Source organism: Ipomoea triloba, chromosome 8 (genome assembly GCF_003576645.1).
Source record: "Ipomoea triloba cultivar NCNSP0323 chromosome 8, ASM357664v1".
Taxonomy (NCBI): domain Eukaryota; kingdom Viridiplantae; phylum Streptophyta; class Magnoliopsida; order Solanales; family Convolvulaceae; genus Ipomoea; species Ipomoea triloba.
In genome coordinates, this window is record NC_044923.1 from 610,411 (window position 1) to 630,585 (window position 20,175).

The 20,175-nt window shown below is 36.3% G+C and overlaps 6 protein-coding genes across 6 annotated transcripts in view; 2 read left to right on the top strand and 4 right to left on the bottom strand.

The window, feature by feature from the left end:
- Positions 1-1,214: 1,214 nt before the first annotated feature.
- Positions 1,215-2,046, bottom strand: LOC116027533 (lipid transfer-like protein VAS). The gene is made up of 2 exons (XM_031269236.1): positions 1,704-2,046; positions 1,215-1,376 (listed from the first exon to the last, which is right to left on the bottom strand). The coding sequence occupies exons 1-2, from the start codon at positions 2,044-2,046 to the stop codon at positions 1,267-1,269; spliced, it is 453 nt and encodes a 150-aa protein (XP_031125096.1). The 3' UTR covers positions 1,215-1,266.
- A 1,409-nt stretch (positions 2,047-3,455) lies between these two features.
- Positions 3,456-4,395, bottom strand: LOC116026778. Its single transcript, XM_031268168.1, has 2 exons — positions 4,057-4,395; positions 3,456-3,610 (listed from the first exon to the last, which is right to left on the bottom strand). The coding sequence occupies exons 1-2, from the start codon at positions 4,388-4,390 to the stop codon at positions 3,504-3,506; spliced, it is 441 nt and encodes a 146-aa protein (XP_031124028.1). The 5' UTR covers positions 4,391-4,395; the 3' UTR covers positions 3,456-3,503.
- Positions 4,396-5,634: 1,239 nt separating this feature from the next.
- Positions 5,635-7,429, bottom strand: LOC116026709 (lipid transfer-like protein VAS). Its single transcript, XM_031268076.1, has 2 exons — positions 6,960-7,429; positions 5,635-5,984 (listed from the first exon to the last, which is right to left on the bottom strand). The coding sequence occupies exons 1-2, from the start codon at positions 7,276-7,278 to the stop codon at positions 5,905-5,907; spliced, it is 399 nt and encodes a 132-aa protein (XP_031123936.1). The 5' UTR covers positions 7,279-7,429; the 3' UTR covers positions 5,635-5,904.
- A 1,548-nt stretch (positions 7,430-8,977) lies between these two features.
- Positions 8,978-10,686, bottom strand: LOC116027137 (lipid transfer-like protein VAS). The gene is made up of 3 exons (XM_031268571.1): positions 10,284-10,686; positions 10,054-10,113; positions 8,978-9,291 (listed from the first exon to the last, which is right to left on the bottom strand). The coding sequence occupies exons 1-3, from the start codon at positions 10,591-10,593 to the stop codon at positions 9,194-9,196; spliced, it is 468 nt and encodes a 155-aa protein (XP_031124431.1). The 5' UTR covers positions 10,594-10,686; the 3' UTR covers positions 8,978-9,193.
- Positions 10,687-14,277: 3,591 nt separating this feature from the next.
- Positions 14,278-16,334, top strand: LOC116027691. The gene is made up of 8 exons (XM_031269411.1): positions 14,278-14,479; positions 14,597-14,743; positions 14,841-14,938; positions 15,215-15,287; positions 15,371-15,431; positions 15,517-15,602; positions 15,694-15,783; positions 16,134-16,334. The coding sequence occupies exons 1-8, from the start codon at positions 14,363-14,365 to the stop codon at positions 16,194-16,196; spliced, it is 735 nt and encodes a 244-aa protein (XP_031125271.1). The 5' UTR covers positions 14,278-14,362; the 3' UTR covers positions 16,197-16,334.
- A 247-nt stretch (positions 16,335-16,581) lies between these two features.
- LOC116028030 (elongation factor G-2, chloroplastic-like) overlaps positions 16,582-20,175 on the top strand; it is a 5,092-nt gene continuing 1,498 nt past the window's right edge. Inside the window, exons 1-4 of the mRNA XM_031269827.1 lie at positions 16,582-16,975; positions 17,346-18,760; positions 19,162-19,674; positions 19,922-20,093. Coding sequence (XP_031125687.1) covers positions 16,687-16,975; positions 17,346-18,760; positions 19,162-19,674; positions 19,922-20,089 — 2,385 coding nt within the window. The 5' untranslated portion in view covers positions 16,582-16,686 and the 3' untranslated portion in view covers positions 20,090-20,093. The remainder of the gene's footprint in view (positions 16,976-17,345; positions 18,761-19,161; positions 19,675-19,921; positions 20,094-20,175) is intronic.

The following is a 20,175-nucleotide window of genomic DNA, read 5'->3' on the forward strand; positions in this document are numbered from 1 at the left end:
AACTGCATGGAATGCCGGGCCGAGGAGATTATATCTGAGAGGGGTAGTATCGTATTTTTAGTTTCAAAATGGGCTGGAGAACGATCCTTATATGGACCTCATTTATAACCCACCCGGGCCCAAATTGAGTAGTACTTCATTAAATCATATTTAAGCCATTATTAATATTCTTTTACAGCTAAAGTTTGGACAGTTAGTTTTTAGGTACTTAATGTTGGGAAATGTTAGTAAATATTTCATTTTAAGGGGTTATTTTATAGTATAAATATATGTGAGGTTCATTTTTATTTGAATTGGGTTAAAGTGGATTTGATTATTCTAATGGAGACAAAAAATTAATATATTATACGCTCAAAAAGATAATATGTACATGCGAAATTGATTCTCAAAATAGGTTCATTTGAGTTGAAAAATAGAGATGGAAAGTCTTGCAGTCCCACATTGAAAATGGATGTGAATTTTTTATGCAAGTTTTTTGAACAACCTCATTGCTCTTGATTTTCCTATCTCTTGGAAAAAAATCATTTTCCTTACAAAAATTCTGACAACACTTCTAAAATATCAAAGTGCATACCTATTGTTCTAGTTCACCGAGAGTAATATAATATAGCTTGATTGCTCAATTATATTACTGTAATTCATTTTATCCTCAGAGGGTGATGCTATAACGCTTCTAGCACTACACCTTTCAAAAGTTACAAATTGATTTTAAGGAGTGTGTATAGTACACACAAGTTGGACTTTTCATTGGATTTATATTCTCAGAATTTGAACCTCATATTTTCATTTGCTTTATTTATTTTATATAAATGAATGTGTATTATCGATTTATTTGTCACTACAGTCAATTGGGGCACATGTCTCGAGATGTTGTGAAATTTCTTGGACGCATGCAAGGATATGATAGTACAACACTACGGTGTTTGGGTGAATCATATTGTTAGGGAACAAAATAGAGCTGTAAATTATCTTGTTAACATTTCTCTCAATGATAACCATGGATTTAAAGTGTTTGATTGTTTCACCTCCAGCCAATTTGTAAATTATCTTAGCAAATAATATTTTGAGTGTTCATTAGATGTATAGTGATGTGTTGTATACGCATCATTTATTCCAAAATTTATTACCATACATTATCATACATATCATGGTGTCACGATGAGATAAATGTTACAATATATATACGTGGAAAATAAAGATATGATGCAGTGAATTATTAGTGTGGAAATGTAAGTGGAGTCCAAGAACCAACACATTTGTGATGTATCAAAGCATCATCAAAAGAACACTGAATAGTAGCAAGCTTGAAATTGCAGTCCTCGCAATCATCCTCCCTGCACCATTTGGTGTAGAATGTTCCACCACAGGAGGAGGAGCTAAGAAAAAAAATATTGAGAAAAACAATTAGTTTCATTAATACCATGAACGTACATTAAATTGATTGGAAAATTCTAATAGATCCATCAACACCAATGCATTATTGAGACAAGAGTTTGGAAATACAGTTCTCGGGGTCATAAAATTATACCCCAAGGCCACCTCCAGCCGAGGCTGCCCTAGGCCGAGACCATCCCGGCTTGGGAGTACCCTAGCTCGGGTTGCCCTCCACTTCTTCTTGAGTGAGTCCATCTTCAATATATCCATCATAACTAAAAAAGTATTAATTAACTACCTATTTATGTAAAGAAAGCATGATTGTTTACCGGCATCGTCGGTGTCGTCGTCTTTGTCGTCGTTGCAGGGGATGGTATCGGAGACTCCACATTCCCGGGGAAGATCATAGGGCGACCTCAAATCGTCGCCTACAACTTTGGAGTAGCTCAACAGCCCATGAGCCCTGGCAAACTCGCAGAGACAAGGAACCTCGTTAGCTGTCACTTCTTTCAGCCCGTCACAACAGGGCGCTAGCTCCCCGGTGTAGTTTAAGTACTCAAAGCAAGGGATCAGCTTCTGAAGACACGACGGAAGCTGCTGCGCCTCCGTTGTTATCGTTGCCGCCAACACCACTATCACCACCAGCAGCACGGTCACTCTCGTAGACGCCATGTTTTTGGGTCAGTTAAAGGGTAGAATTTGATTTTTACTCTAAAGAAGGGGTGCTTTAACATGGTGTGTATGCATGCATACAAAAAATGAAGGAATTATTTTGATAATATTAAGGAAAAGATACGAGGTAAACAAGGGGATAAATGCTGCATTTAACCAAACAAACAAACATTTTGCCTTGTCTTTGGAGGGTAGTATAAAGTTGTCATAAGCTAATAACGTTAACTAATAGTTTAGGCATAATTGTAGTTTTCGTTTTGTCATAAAATATTGAAGAAGAAACTACCTTACCATTTCATTTCATAATTAATAGAAAATATTCTCCGAATTTGATCTCTCTATACATTTCATGTTTCTATTCATTAGTCGGGTTAGAATCATATATTCGGATCAAAGTTAAAGAGTTAATGTTTAGGCCTATATAAAGGCCATTCACTCACAAAGCTGGGGAGGCTCGATCTCTTTTTATTTTGACTCTCCCTCTCTATATTATTCAAACACTCCACCACACACACTTAATTTAGGGGAAATATTCCTCTTCTCATATACTTCTTATACATATTCTATATATACCCATCATATACATTGGAACAATTTGTTCTATCAATAATCAAATCGAATTTAGTGAATATATACGGTTGAGAGCTCATGTCCATCTATTCAATGTTCAATCAAGAAATTTGTATTATCAATTAATTCACCCTTCCTGTCAATTGGGACACATGTCTCGAGATGTGAAATTTCTTGGATGCACGCAAAGATGCATGTGATAGTACGACACTATCATATAGTATTTGGGTAAATCATTTTCTTAGGAAACAAAATAGAGCAGTACGTAGATTATCTTGCATTGTTAACATTTCTCTCAATCATGACTATGGGTTTAATTATTTCGCCTCCAACCAATTTATAACGTATCCTAGCAAATAATATTTTTAGTGTTTAAAGTGTTTATTATTTCGCCTCCAGCCAATTGGTAACATATCTTAGCAAATAATATTTTGAGTTGTTCATTGGATGAGGCGAGTGACTACTTCAATTGCATTTGATAAAATTAAATTAAAGAAAAAAAAAACGCCTTTAGTCCCTAAAGGCCTAAAGTGTTATTTTTTAATTTAATTGGAAAATATAATAACATTATGTAATTGATATACTAATATGCAACATTATGGACAAACTCAAAAAGAGAAAGAAAGACTTCAATTCGTTCTTTTAGTGTGTATTTAGTATTTACTCTTTGGTGCTTTGCTTTCATGCCATCTATCTTTAACAGGTATACTGATTTGTTGTATATATACTCATAGTTTATTTCGAAATTTATTACAATACATTATCATAAATATCATGGTGTCATGGTGAGATAAATGTTACAATATATATATGTGGAAAATAAATATATGATGGTGAATTATTAGTGTGGAAATGTGGAGTCCAAGAACCAACACATTTGTGATGTATCAAAGCATCACCCAAAGAACACTGAATAGTAGCAAGCTTGAAATTGCAGTCCTCGCAATCATCCTCCCTGCACCATTTGCTTTAGAATGTTCCACCACAGGAGGACCTAAGAAAAAAAATGAGAAAAACAAATAGTTTCATTCATCCAATGAACATTAAATTGTTTAGAAAATTCTAATAGATCCATCAACACCAATTCATTTTACACCTAATACAAGAGTTTGGTAAGTAGTGTCATAAATACAAAAAGACACAGAAATAGAGTAACCGAGTGAAGTTAGTCCGATTGTTGACTTGGTAATCATAAAGTTTCAAATTTGAGTATGTGAACGGCCTAATGGCCTTCTTGAATTGGTCAGAATTGATCACCTACATATGGGCAATCTAAATTTGTCAACTGGGGTCATAAGATGAGTTTTGCCTAATATGCATCAACTGTAGTGGTTATGAGTTTCTCTTGTCAACTCAAAAAAGTATCTATGTTGATTACCCGTTTAAACTTTTTGTATATCAGCTGAACACAGAAGCTACACAGAAAGAATGATTGTTTACCGTCGTTGTCGTCGTCGCAGGGGATGTCATCAGAGACTCCACATTCCTGGGGAAGATCAAAGGGCGATCTGTAATCGTCGTCTTCAACTTTGGAGTAGCTCAACAGCCCATTATCCCTAGCATATTGGCAGAGACAAGGAATCTCGTTAGCCATTACTTCTTTCAGCGCGTCGCAACAGGGCGCTAGCTCCCCGGTGTAGTTTAAGTACTCAAAGCAGGGGGTCAGCTTCTGAACACACGACGGAAGCTGCTCCTGCTGCGCCTCCGTCATCGTCACCGCCATCACCACTGCCACCACCACCATCAGCACGGTCACTCTCGTTGTAGATGCCATGTCAAACTAATTAAATTTGGGTCAGTTCAAGGGTAGAGTTTGATTTTTACACGAGAGAAGGGAGGGATTTAACATGGTGTGTAATGTGTATGCATACAAAAAATGAAGGAATTATTTTTTATTATATTAAGGAAAAGCTATGAGGTAAACAAGGGGATAAATGCTGGCATTTAACCAAACAAACCTTTGTTTAATTTGCCTTGTTTATTAGTTGTATTCATCGCTTCGGGCGTCCGACGTACAGCTCGATTATGAATGGCCATTGTTACGTTGTGTTTGGACTTTGGAGGGTAGTATAAATTTGTCATAAGCTAATAACGTTAACTAATAGTTTAGGCATAATTGTAGTTTCCGTTTTGTCATAAAATATGGAAGAAGAAACTTCAATTCCTTACCATTTCATTTTATAATTGATAAGGAATATTCTCGGGGTTTGACCTCTATATACATTTCATGCTCCTGTTCGGTAGTCAGGTCAAAATAAAGTGTTCGGATCAAAGTCAACAAAGACGGGAGAGGCTCTCTCTCTTTACAATATTCAACACGTACTCCACCACACTTAGTGGGAGGAAATCCTATTTTTCTCTCATCTTCTCTCTAATATTGATGAGTTGCTATTTCATTCATTTAGGGAAGATCCTCCGCTTCTCATATACTTCTTATACATATTCTATCCCCATCATATACATTGGAACAATTTCGTCTATCAATAATCAAATCGAATTTAGTGAATATACTATTGAGAGTTCATGTCCATCTTCTATTCAATGTTCAATCAAGAAATTTGTATTATCAATTAATTCATCCTTCCCGTCAATTGGAGAACATGTCTCGAGATGTTGTGAAATTTCTTGGATATGCATAGAAGGATGTGATGGTACGATACTATCGTATAGTATTTTGATAAATCATATTCTTAGGGAACAAAATAGAGCAGTACGTAGATTATCTTGTTAACATTTCTCTCAATCATGATTATGGGTTTAAATTTTAAAGTGTTTGTTTTGCCTCCCGCCAATTTGTAACGTCCTGTCTTAGCAGATAATATTTTGAGTGTTTAAAGTGTTTGTTTCACCACCAGCCAATTTGTAACGTATCTTAGCAAATAATATTTTGAGATGTTCATTGGATGAGGCGAGTGACTTCAATTGCATAAGTGTTTTGGATTGTTAAGTTTTTGTTCTTTTTTAATTTTGCAAATATAATAGCATTATGTAATTGATATACTAATACGCAACATTATGGACAAACTCAAAAAGAAAGAGACTACTTTTAGTGTGTATTTGCTCTTTGATGCTTTGCTTTCATGCCATCCATCTTTAACTTGTATAGTAATTTGTTATATACTCATAGTTTATTCCGAAATTTATTACAATAATGCATTATCATAAATATCATGGTGTCATGGTGAGATAAAGTTTACAATATATATATGTGGAAAATAAATATATGATGGTGAATTATTAGTGTGGAAATGTGGAGTCCAAGAAGCAGGCCAACACATTTGTGATGTATCAAAGCATCATCAAAAGAACACCCAATAGTAGCAAGCTTGAAATTGCAGTCCTCGCAATCATCCTCCCTGCACCATTTGCTGCAAATAATGTTCCACCACAGAAGAAAAAATAAAAGAGAGAAAACAATTAGTTTCATTCATCCAATGAAACATTAAATTGATTAGAAAATTCTAATGGATCCATCAACACCGAATGCATTTTACACCGAATACAATACTCTTAAATTTTTATCAAGTATTATAGGGACAAGAGTTTGGTAGTAGAGTACTCACTACTCAGTGTCCTAAAAAATATACATGGTGGTACTCATACAAAAGATATAGGTGTGGGGTAAACCAGTCAAGTTAGTCTGATTGCTGACTTGGTAACCATCATAAAGTTTTGAGTTCGGCTTTTGGAGTGGTCTAATGGCTTTCTTGGTCAAAATTGGTCACCTATATATGGCGTGGTTGAAAAAATTGTTAGGTAGGTTCTCGGGACCGCTTAGCGCCTAGGCGCCCGATTAATCGCCTCCTAGCTGCTTGTGTATTTTTTATTTTTTAATAATTTGTTTAAAAGTTTTAAGACTTGATAATTATAAACAATTTAATACTTTAATAGTTAATACTAAAATATTAAATATTAATCTAAAAAAATCTATAATTTGAACAATTTAGAGTTTTTTTCAAACCGTGTTGTTTTGATAGAAATAACCCATTTTAAAAAGAAGGAAACACTTGCTAATCCGCCGACTATGTGGCTTAGTCGGTACCTAGGTGACCTAGTCGGTGTCTAGGCGGCCTAGTCGGTGCCTAAAAGACAAGTCAGCCTTTAAGAGGCCTAGGCGGCACTTAGGCAGCCTAATCAACCGCCTAGACTGCTGATTATGGTGATACGTTAGGGCCCTTAGGCGGCTAGCCAGAATTAGGCGCGATTTTTGCAACTGTATATAAGTAATCTAAATTGGTTTAATTTACTCCAGCACTTTGTCAGCTAGGATTATAAGACGAGTTTTACCTGATGTATGATTAATAAAATTAGGTAAAGAAAGCTAATTAAGCATGATTGTTTACCGTCGCAGACGATGGTATCGGAGACTCCACATTGCTGGGGAAGATCATAGGGCGATCTGGGGTTGTCGCCTTCAACTTTGGAGTAGCTCATCAGCCCATGATCCCTGGCAAACTGGCACAGACAAGGAACCTCGTTAGCCATCACTTCTTTCAGCCCGTCGCAACAGGGCGCCAGCTCTCCGGTGTAGTTTAAGTACTCAACGCACGGGATTAGCTTCTCAGCGCACGACGGAAGCTGCGGCTGCGCCTCCGTCGTCATTGCTGCCGCCAACACCACGGCCACCACCATCATCAGCATGGTCACTCTCATAGACGCCATGTTTTTGTTACAAATATAGCGAAATAATGCGGAAGCAAATAACAAATGAGTAAATGGGAAAATACAATAATATATATATAATCTCTTCAAAATTTTGCAACTAAAAGCTCTTAATAAGAAGCCGGCCGGCCTGCCTGAGACTGTTGTTAAGTATGTATATATGTTGATTGATTGTATATTTGTATTGGAATGCATGGCGGTTTATATAGTTGCAGTCAGGTAATAACTAATGTATGTTCACATACTATATACGCGTTGTGTGTATAACAATGAATCTAGTAATTAATCAAATGATATGAATATGATGCCGTATAGTGACAACGGAAACTTTTATTTTTTATTTTTGGAATATAGCATTAGGTATTTTCATTCATGCCAAAACTAATTAATTACAATATGGAAAGGTGTGGGTTCGAGCCCAGAGCCTTGTGTTCTAGTGGCATAGGTGGTCGGCGCTTAGGCGGCCTAGTCGGCCAACCGCCTAGACCATAATAATGATAGGCATGTTGGCTATCCCGCGCCTAGGCGGGATTTTCACAACAAGAGGATAAATGAGTCTCTTCCATTCAATCACACCTCGGTTGGATAAATGCTGCATTTAATCAACCAAATAAACAAACCTTAATTTGTTTGCCTTGTTTATTAGTTGTCTTCATCGCTTCAGGCGTCCGACGACGTACAGCTCGATTATGGCCATTGTTACGTTGTGCTTGGAGGGTAGTATATAGTTGCCATAAGCTAATAAAGGGAACTAATAGTTTAGGCATAATTGTAGCTTTCGTTTTGTCATAAAATATGGAACAAGAAACTTCCTTACCATTTCATTTCATAATCAAATAGAATTTAGCGAATATACCATTGAGAGCTCATGTCTATCTATTCGATGTTCAATCAACATAAATAAATAAATAATAATACAGTACATGATCGAATAAGTAAAACCTGATTCTTTTTTGTCTGTTAAGTTCTTTTTGTGAGTAGAATTGAATAGTTACATAATTTCTTTTTTTTTTTTTCTTTTCCAGCGTTACAAGCCAAAAGGTTCTCTTTGAAGTAATTGTGTAGCATTTACCACATTTCACTTTAATTTTTAAGTGGACTATAATCCAGTTAATTAACGACAGATCATGTGAATCACTTACAAGTTACAACTATATATTCATCATTAATTGATTAAAACCTCGGCCTCTTTTATTATGTAGCATGTTTAGACCTTCTAAGCTTTATGTGGTTGATTCTATAGTCCACTACTATTCAATTTTGTGTTGGGCCAAACATTTATAACCAACCTCCAACATAAACCCCTTTGGTCTGCAAACATGATTCATTAGAAAGTGTTTTTGTCACTGTCCTGAAAGGGGTGGACGTGTGGATGAAACATGATTATCGCATCAAAATATCACGAGTTCGATATAGTTGGATAACAATAAAAGAAGGCGCTTAGAATGAAAACTCTATTAGTTGATCCTCGAAACAAAAAAAACTATATATGATCTTAAGCCTAATTCGTTCTGAATTGCATGTAATTCTTTTTTCGATGAGGAGGGGAACCCGCATGCACCATCGATAGTGTGTATTGAGCATGTAAATCCCGCATTGTAATTAACACTAATCGGCAACTAACCACAAGGAGGTAAACCAATATAAATTTTTCTTAATTGTTTGGTTCAAATCAAGAAAATCAATAAGTTGCTCTAGCTGGAAGTCAAATTGCATAATTTAATTATATATATGATCATTAAAGTAAATGTAAGTCGCATTGCCAAAATGCGCCCAAATAATTATGGCAATATAACATGCACTTATTGGAACCAAATAAAGTTACAATATATGTAGATTTAAAAAGATGTAATATAATAAACTATGTGTAAAATGTGCAGTCCCGGAGCAAAGAAATCTCTGATCTACCAAAGCATCAAAAGAGCATCGCAGCAGCCATAACCAACAAGCTTGAAATAGCAATCGCCGGAGTTCCGCCGGCCACACCATTATTATTATCTCCACCCGGTGTTGCTGTAAAATTTCCGATCATACAGAAAAGACAAAAGTAGTGTCATCAATAATATAATATATCCTATATTCTATAATATAATTGTGCCCACCAAGACTTATATGTATGACATATAGTGTGACTGTAAGTTCAAGTTTGAACTCATATAGGTGGCTAAAATTGTTTGGTGCACCTTGAGTACTGATTCGTTAGTCAAAAAGTAATTAAAAATTCTAAAGTATCCTTTAATTAAAGATAGTTAGAAATTTTAGCCACCTATCATAGGGTGGTTGAAAAAAGTTAACTTCCAACACGTAAGTCAATCAAAATTAAATATGTTTAATTGCACTAAAATTTATGAAAATAAATGTTAGCATAACTCAAATATATATCCGAGTTATACTACCGACTCCAATTTTCATTCCCTCACTTTTACTTCCTGATGTGATAAGAGATGATAAGTTATCTCTATTCTCTACAACAGAAAATGGCGTTCATATGGAGAGGATAAGTTTATCATTTAGAATCAATTTCTACCGTTGAAAATGACCCCGTCCACATGAAGAGAATAAAATTTTAACCATGAAATTGATTATAAATGACTAAAATAATCTCATAAAAATATTTTTTTAATGGAGTTTACCTAATACTAGAAACTGAAAGTATAATATAATAGATAATTAAAGGACTAAATCTGCTTCAATCAATTAACAAGGACCAAATTTTTAAAAGTGAAATAATTTCTTCAGAAGTTAAAAGTGTTGTTTTTCCAATAAAATATATACCTGGAGGTGGGATGGACGATGGACTAGCTCCCGGAGACGGACTAGATCCCGGAGATGGAGCTGCAAATGAAAATGAAATTATGAAATAAAACATGTAAAATTATATTAATGGATGGAATTGAAACGTAACATATGTTATATGCTTTAATTTGGTATCAAACCCAACTCATCCGAAGGTCATGGGTTCGAATATCCGTATATCTGTAAAGAATTGAAGAGAGGCGGCTTACCGTTGCAGGCAGTGATGTCGCCGGGAATTCCACAAAGCTTGGGCAGTTCCATGGCCTGGGTGACATTAATGTTTAAGCTCTTGAGGAGGGATTGTTCCTTGAACAAGTTGCAGAGGCAAGGGAGCTCTTTAGTCACGGCTTCTTTGAGGGGGTCACAGCAGGACGGCGGCGGCTTGGTGGTGGCGTTTAGGTAGTCCGCGCAAGGGATCAGCTGCATAGCGCATGACGGAACCTGCTGGGCCTCCGTCGTCATCGCCACCGCCATCACCACCGCCACCAACATCGCCGTCCACACTTTCCCACAACCCATCTTATGTTTTCTCGATCTTTAGTTTAGTCTTTTGACGCTCCAGATGCAATGGGTCTTTTGATTGGAAACCTGATTTATGTGTATTTCTTCATTCATAAGTCTATTTATATAATAGCCTATTTAGGACTGCACCCCAATTCTTTGGCTTTACCGTTCTTCTCACGTAAGTCTCCCAAATATTTGTATACTAATGTCTACATTAAATTTTATACTGTATATTACAATTGTTAGCTCGCACACAAAATAAAATTATCAGACTAATTTTGAATTGATCGATTAGTCCTATATATCACACACATTTAATTCTGTCCTAGTGAATATTTTATTTAACAACTAGTTAACAGGCATCATAATTCGAGAATAGGTCGAGGACCGTTACGTCCCTGATGTCTCTAATCATTAGTTTTACACCCGATATAACTCTCGTCAGTTCCAGCTTTCTTGAAATTTTTTTTGAAGGAACTAGATGATTTTCTTTCACCCCTAAACTCAAGTTAGACAAACGATTTTCACATTAATATCGATGTGAACCTCCACTGGAATTTCCTCCATCTTTGCCTAGCTAATGCATAATTCACCAAGCCCAAAGAAAATTTATTCCGTGTAGCGTGCATTGATGCATGGAAATTCTTAGAAGTAGCATTCATCATTTTGAAAAAGTTGTTTTGACATTTCAAAGTTCTCTAAAAAATCTTTGGAAAAATGTGATTTTTTTTGTCATTCATTAATAAAACAAAAAAGTCCAAATAATTTCGTAATTAACTAAAAATAAATACACTTTTTCAAAAACACGTTCTAGCGTTCAAAATTTTTAAAATAAAATCTTAGGTGAAAAATGAAAATTCATAATTAAATTCTAATGTCCTATGCTGACTATTCTTAACCATTATCGTTGATTTGGACAAACTTTCTTTAGTCTTCGGTCCTTCATTTATTATAATTATATTAATTTTATTAATTCTTAACATCTTGATGAATGATGTGACAATTTTTGCTTATTTACCAAGTCAATCTTTCCAAGGAAAAAAACAAAAAAAGATTTAAAAAAGACTAAGAAAACAGAAATCCACAACTAAACAATGGTTCTTCATTCAAAACCGTTTAAGAAAAATGAGACATGCTAGGTGATCAAATGGATATATGGTGTATAATTTTTGTATCTAAGTTATGAGTTCGATTATTGTTAATACTTTTCTTGGCTGAATTCGTCGCACAAGGTCGATTTTTCTAGTACGATCTTTAATGTGATTTATCTCTCATATGTGGAGTGTAGTTTACGAATTATTACACGTATAGTAAGTGAGATTTTTTTATATGACCGGTCCTTTTTTTATTTTTTCCCTAAAAATATAGTACAGTAGCAGTTCCAAACCTAAGTGCATAAACTCTAGGTTGAAATTGTCAGCGCTCAAGGCGGAGAAAATTAAATGGAAGTTTCATCATGGAATATATACTTACAAGAATGGAATGGTTGATACAGCTAACGTTGTTGCCTTTGTCTTCTTCCCTCTGCCCTAATATGTAAAGTTGAATTAATTCTTCTTTTTCATTTGTTTTTAACATTGTTGGAGTTATTATATACGATGGGCGAGAGACGATAATAAAAATTACTGGAACGTGTTTACGAAAGAGTAAGCAGATGAGTAGTTATTGCTAAGAATGTTGCTACTATAAGTGAGATATCTTCAATTTTGTACTCAAACACTCTTAGCAATACAACTTATATTAACATAATTTGATGTGTAGGAAACAACTTATACATAGTATGACGTAAAGATTATGGGACATTACATAGAATCTCAACAATATATGTAGAGTTTGACGCATACAATACTAAATCTATATTGGCGTTAGGTTTGCTTTTTCATCAAGTTTAATTTGAAAGGGAAATGATGTTTTGATGGGAATTTAACATGTGGCTCCACATCATCAATTTCTTTTAATTTCTCCTATCCAAAGTTCCAAAAACTAATGCCATGTTATTTTGTTTTTTTTTTTTCTTTAAACGCGTTACATCAATCTTATTCAATTGAATCAATTCGATACATTTTTATCAATAATATGAAATTACTGTGTTGACCTCTTATGTGACTCACGAACTTACATGAACGGAATTTACTTAGTGCACGCCATCAGATAATGATGATTGCGAATTTTCCTCGTAACTCAAAAATTACTATATATTAATCATCATTTGACAATTAATTTTGTTGTTTTATAGTTTATTTTAGGTGGTGTGTTTAAACTAAACACTAATTATATTGAATGCTTGTATAAACTTAAATAGTCAAACGTTACTCTTTGTGATATGCTACAGTTGTTCATTTAGTCTACTCGTTTGTTGACACGATATGATTTTAAACTTGTTTTGAACTACAGCATAATGCATGGATGAAAATTTTTGTGTTATTTCTAACTTTTAACAATTGAATTAAAGCTTGTGCTTTACAAAAATTATAGTTTGTTTTTGCAGGATGAAAGACTAATAAAAATCAACGACCAAAATCTATAAAATTTGGACCCATAAAGAGTGGATGTGCTACAATGGGTCCAAGGTTGGTGAAGTTTTGATTGATGGTAGTGTTTGCCTAATTTTTCTTATAAACAATTAAAATGTCCTAAATAAAAGTTTTCTATGTTAAATAATCATGATTTTTTTATTTTGTTCCTATTTTTATATTGACTTGAAGACAATTAAGTCTTAACTAAGACTCAAAGATTTTGTGGTCAAGTGGCACCCGATTTACACTCCCATATGGAATCGAATACGATCGAGTCTCTTCACTAGCTTGAGAAAGTAGCAGTAGTACTCAAAAAAAAAAAAATCCTAACTAAGAAAGAATTGGGATGACTCTGAACTTATGTAAGAGCCCATCTTGCCTTATTCTAGCATGAACTTTACTACTCTGTCCCATTTTATGTGTCTTACTTTCCTTTTTAGTTTGTCCCAAAATGTTGTCCTCTTTCTAAAATTGAACATCACCATCATTCTACTTTTCCCACTTTACCCTTATGACTTTTCATTTCTTTATTGCTTTTATTTCCAAAAGTGAAAAAGTTGGGGGCATAATTGGAAAGCATATCACATTTACTTTAATTTCTTAAAAATCGTGCAAAAAGCAAATGAGACATCCATTTAGGGACGGAGGGAGTAGTTGTTATACCATGGAAAGGACCCATTTTTAGTATTGAAATTGTGAACTTCTAGAATGTAAATTTGTGTTTTTAAGTCAAAACACATAACAACTGTAGAACAGAATTTGTGAATACAAGACTATACTAAATTTTAAAAAGATTAAATTGTGTATTTTTAGTAGTAGAATTGACTGCAGTATTTGAAAGGAACTTGTGAATACAAAACAAGGTAATCAATTACATATATGTTAACATTGTGTGTTCATAATATACAAATTATGAATTTTTAAAAGGTAAATTGTAAACATTTAGTATGTAAATTGTATATCTACACCATTTTAAATCCGGATCCATCTTAAAAAGTAGAGCCGAGTCGACAGAAGTAGTTACCGAAATTTACCAATTGGGTCAACCATAATGAAGAACACAAATGTGTGAATCGGTCCAATCGACTCCTGAAGTAGCCTTGGCCCAATTGTCTATAGCAAGCCCAGTGGCCATAGGATATATATATTATAAAAAAATAAATAAAAATTGAGTGAGGTTTGGTTTTGGTGCGCATTTCAAACGGATAACGTCCTCCGGAACTGAATAACCACCTTTCAAAACCAGACTGAAACTAACTTCTCCATTAATGGCCGCATCGCTCAACTTCAGCCTCGCCACCGCCGCTAACTTCCGCCGCACTACGCTACCGAAACGCTACACCAACTTCCGTACCACAATCCGATGCTCCGGGAGGGTTGAATGGGTACTTATTATCCACTTACAATCTCACACAACACTAGCTATATATATACCCCAATTACTTGATCTATATATGAATTTGAGATCGATAATGATTTCTTATGTGTACGTGTGAAGGAAGGATCCGGAAGGAGTTCTCGGGCCGCCGCAATCGGGCCATATCGCCCGACTGGAGTTCACGACTCGGCTTGAGAAGGACAAGGAAGCCAGAGAAGCATTCGAGCGCCATGTCCGCGAGGAGAAAGAGCGTCGCCGAGCTCTTCGTGAGGTATTTAAGTTCTATTTCATTCACTCCTTGTATAATTAAACCAATGTTGTTGGAACTATATTCTTTTGAATGCTAACATTTTGATTGCTGATGCTAGTCGCGAGCTATCCCGGATAAGGTAGAGGATCTGGTTGAGTACTTTCTGGATACTGAAGCTCAGGAGATTGAATTTGAGATTGCACGATTGAGACCAAGGTTTTGAGTTAATTTTCTCAAGGATGTAGATTGTAGAAATGGATATGACGTGTTAGACTAAATGCTGCTTTGAATTAGGGTGTTGATACAGTTTAGCTCAGTATTATTAGTTTTGAACTATTCTTGGAACATAAGTTGGAAATTTATACTGGGTTGTCCCATGTGCCCTATTGCAGTTTTGCATCACTGAGAAAGTGTTGGTGTCTAGTAAAAGTTTATCTACCTGCAAGGCTGCAAGCTTATATTCCAGCATTTTTCTGGTATTGTTATTTGCAGATTGAACAAAGACTTTTTTGATCACCTGAAACTTGAGTTGGGAAAGCTAAGGTTTGCTGTGTCAAAAACCAAGGTATGTCTCCAAAATGCGCTTGGTTGGAGTGACTTAAATGGTGACGTTATGATATGGATGGGCCGCTGTTCTTATTTGTGTAGGATGTAGAAGACAGACAGATTGAACTTGAATCACTTCAAAAGGCATTGGAGGAAGGAACAGGTTTACAGATACCATTCATATTTTGTAATTTAATGATCATTATTTGGCCAGTAAACCTCAAGAATTCTGCCTCTTTTCTCCACAGAAGCCTATGATAAAATGCAGGCAGATCTTGTTACAGCAAGGGCAAGCTTAACCATGATTTTGACCTCAAAGAATGTAAAAGCAACTGTATGTGCTACTTCTATAACATTCTTTCTTTCATATCTGAGTTTCTAGTCGGATCTCGTGATGAATAATATGGTGCCCTCTTTCTGTACAGCTACTGGAAATGGTTGAGCAGAACAAGATAAACACGCCCTTGCTGGCAATCCTCGATGAGAATATTGCAAGTGCCCACGATAGTAACCAGGTGAGAGAAGCTATATCTGTCCTCGTTTTTCTGGGACTAAATTTCCAGCACCATAGATGTAGTGCTACCTTATTGATTGCAAGCATGCAGAAGTTATAAACACAGAAAGAAAGTCACACAAAATCACTTCTGAAACTAATTTTATATTCCAACTTTCTTAGCATCTTTCATTGTTCATTCACTTTGACTTTCGATGTTTCACAGAATTATAGCTATGCACTGAATAGCTGTTGTTCCTCTTCTTAAATCTTAAAGGGTTGCTACATCAGCCATAGCTCTTATCCTTTTAGTCTTTTGCACATCTGCATTGATTGATGAATTGATATGTGAACTCATTTTTGCAACTGCAGAAAGAAATAGCAGAATACATGGAAAAGATTAGAGCTGCTGTTCTCAAGTACATTACTGTTTAGGTTTTGTAGGCTAAGCATTGATGCTCCTGTCATTAAAATTTTTGTTTTAAATTTTGATCTCTGTGCTATGTAGCAACATTTATGAAATTGTAAGCTACTAAGCTTATATGAATGAGATATTTTTTTTTTTTGGGACAATACTGACTCTATTACATTGTAGTATCTGTTTCTAACTACTTTTCTAATATTAAAAAAACCCTACTGAGAAAGTGACCTCCCATATAAGGAAGTCACTTCGTGTCACTAACTCACAAAATCATTGGCAATATATCATACCTATTAAAAATTAAATTTTTAATATTATAATTATTCAATTAATTAATTTGTTGTTCAGGTAACTATTTGCTCAACCTAAGGGATCAAAAAATAGAAAATTTTCATTTTTGACCCAAAATTATTGCAAGGTCTTCCAGAAGAACCTGGAAGCCCAAGAAATCTCCTCTACAGTCTCTTACACTCTCAACCTCCATTAGCTTTCACTGATTCGACAATGGAGATGGCCGCAGAGTCAGTAATTAGGACGTCACTGGCTTCCACTGCGTCTTCATTCTGCAACTTCCATGGCTCAAGAACGCCGGCGCGCATTTCTAACGCTGCCGGCTCCCAGCATCGGCGACGTCGCTGCAGCAGCAGGGTTCAGTCTCTCACTTCTGCTTCTCTGTCTGAATTCTTCGGAAGCTTTCAGCATAGGTGCGCCCTTGCTTCAAAGGCTCCAACTTTTTACCAGAAACGAAGCCAAAAGAGCAGTTTCTCCATCTTCGCTATGGCCGCCGCTGATGGTATGTTTACCCTGTGGTCTCTGTTTATTTAGGGCTTGTAATTGGGGAAGATTGAATCTTTATATCTGGGTATGTGTGCTTTTAACATGGAAATTTATTCTATTTTATCTTGCAAATTTTTATGTTTATCAGGTTTGAGAATTGAATTAAAGATGAGCCTTTTTTGTGTTGATTAGTAACTGAAGATTAGCTTTATTTGATAGGGAATCATAGCTCTTTGCTGCTTGTTAAAGATATGATGCTGCAAAAGTTTTTCTTGGTGAAAATAGCACTGTAATAATAATGTAGAATTGAATGTTCTATCTTGGGACTATTACATGTTTGCAATAATTTCAGCAAGTCCATACTTAAAATTGTATTTCATGAGCAGATGGAAAGAGAACAGTGCCATTGAAGGACTACCGCAACATTGGAATTATGGCTCATATTGATGCCGGGAAGACGACTACGACTGAACGGATCCTCTACTATACTGGTAGGAACTATAAAATTGGTGAAGTACATGAGGGAACAGCCACAATGGACTGGATGGAACAGGAGCAGGAGAGGGGGATTACTATTACTTCTGCTGCAACTACTGCTTTTTGGAACAAACATCGGATTAACATAATTGATACTCCTGGCCACGTTGACTTCACCCTTGAAGTAGAACGAGCCCTCAGAGTTCTGGACGGTGCTATATGCTTGTTTGACAGTGTTGCTGGTGTGGAACCTCAGTCGGAAACTGTTTGGAGACAAGCTGACAAGTATGGAGTGCCTAGAATATGTTTTGTTAACAAAATGGATCGTCTAGGAGCAAATTTCTTCCGCACCATAGATATGATTGTAACAAACTTGGGTGCTAAACCACTTGTAATTCAAATTCCAATTGGTTCAGAGGATAACTTTCGAGGAGTTGTTGATCTTGTGAGGATGAAAGCTATAGTTTGGTCGGGGGAAGAATTAGGTGCTAAGTTTGCGTATGGGGACATTCCTTCTGAACTTCAAGACCAAGCCGAAGAGTATAGGGCAGAGATGATTGAGGCCATTGTTGAGTTGGATGATGAAGTGATGGAGAATTACCTGGAAGGAGTCGAACCTGACGAGGCAGCCATTAAAAAGTTGATTAGGAAGGGAACCATCTCTAGCACTTTTGTCCCAGTATTGTGTGGCTCAGCTTTTAAGAATAAGGGGGTTCAGCCATTGCTTGATGCAGTTGTGGATTATTTGCCTTCTCCTATCGACTTGCCACCAATGAAAGGGAGTGACCCCGAAAACCCAGAGGTGACCATTGAAAAACCTGCTAGTGATGATGAACCCTTTACTGGCCTGGCCTTCAAGATTATGGCCGATCCTTTTGTGGGGTCTCTCACATTCATAAGGGTATATTCGGGAAAGCTTGCTGCAGGGTCTTATGTTCTAAATGCAAACAAAGGAAAGAAAGAGAGGATTGGCAGACTTCTGGAGATGCATGCTAATAGCAGAGAGGATATCAAATCAGCTTTTACTGGTGATATTGTTGCCCTTGCTGGCCTAAAAGATACAATTACTGGAGAAACATTGTGCGATCCTGACAGTCCAGTTGTGCTTGAACGGATGGATTTCCCTGATCCTGTTATAAAAGTTGCCATTGAACCCAAGACCAAAGCTGATATTGATAGGATGGCAGCTGGACTTGTCAAGCTTGCTCAAGAAGATCCATCTTTCCATTTCTCTCGTGATGAAGAGACTAATCAGACAGTCATTGAAGGAATGGGAGAATTACATCTTGAGATTATTGTTGATCGGCTCAGGAGAGAATTTAAGGTTCGGTTCTATAGATTTCCCCTTTCCCCTCTAGTTCTTTCATGAGATTTTTTTAAGGAAAACGGAGAAAAGAACAAATCCTTGCCTTGAACTTATGCTTGTGTTGCAACTACGAGCTTGGGACACATGCAGATTTTATGAAGTCATGCGTACAACCATTCTATTCTTTCGAGGATCTTTAGATGTTAAGCATACATAACAAGAATTAGCCATATAAGGCAACTCAATACAAAATTAGTAAATGTTATTTACTTGCATGCTAATTTGCTGAGGTTAACATTTTTGACTTTAGAGCTCGGGTAAATTCAGTTCTCTATTTGTTATCCGTTTTCCTCAGTAACATCGTATTGTGCATTTTAGATGATAGAATTTATAACCTTTTATTGCTTTGAAACCAACAGGTGGAGGCTAATGTCGGTGCCCCACAAGTTAACTATCGCGAGAGTATTTCCAAGGTCTCAGAAGTGAGATATATTCACAAGAAGCAGTCAGGTGGGCAAGGTCAGTTTGCTGATATAACTGTGAGGTTCGAACCCTTGGAAGCTGGTAGTGGATACGAATTCACAAGTGAAATCAAGGGAGGTGTAGTGCCAAAAGAATACATCCCGGGTGTGATGAAGGGACTAGAAGAATGCATGTGCAATGGAGTGCTAGCAGGCTACCCTGTTGTCGATGTTCGTGCGGTATTAGTTGATGGCTCTTACCATGATGTCGACTCGAGCGTTCTGGCATTCCAGTTGGCTGCCAGAGGGGCTTTCAGGGAAGGGATGAGGAAAGCCGGTCCACAATTGCTGGAACCCATAATGAAGGTTGAAGTTGTCACGCCAGAGGAGCATCTCGGAGATGTTATTGGTGACCTCAACTCAAGGCGAGGCCAGATCAACAACTTCGGAGATAAACCCGGTGGTCTCAAGGTAATCTGTGAAGCCGTTATTCTTTTCTTGATTGTATTATGTGTGTGGGGGTGTGTTTCCTAGCAAATGCATCAAAACCGGAGCTTCCATAATTAGATATTATTAGAACTTGTAATAATCTCGAAATAGGTTTTGTCTCTCTAATCCGGATATGCCATAAGTTTGAACTTCTACTATCTCACCACTATGAGACTAATTCAGATCGGGTTGTGCCCTCAAAGTTTAATGTCTGTTTCGATTTTCGCAGGTAGTTGATGCATTGGTGCCACTAGCTGAGATGTTCCAATATGTGAGTAGCTTAAGAGGGATGACAAAAGGGCGTGCATCCTACACCATGCAATTAGCCAAATTTGATGTTGTCCCCCAACACATCCAGAATAAGCTTGCAACTAAGCAGGAAGCTGTTGCTGCCTAACCCCCCCCCCCCCCCCCCCCCCCCCCCCCTTTTTTTTTTTTTTTTTTTTTTTTTTTTTTTTTTTTTTTTTTTTTTTTTTTTTTTTT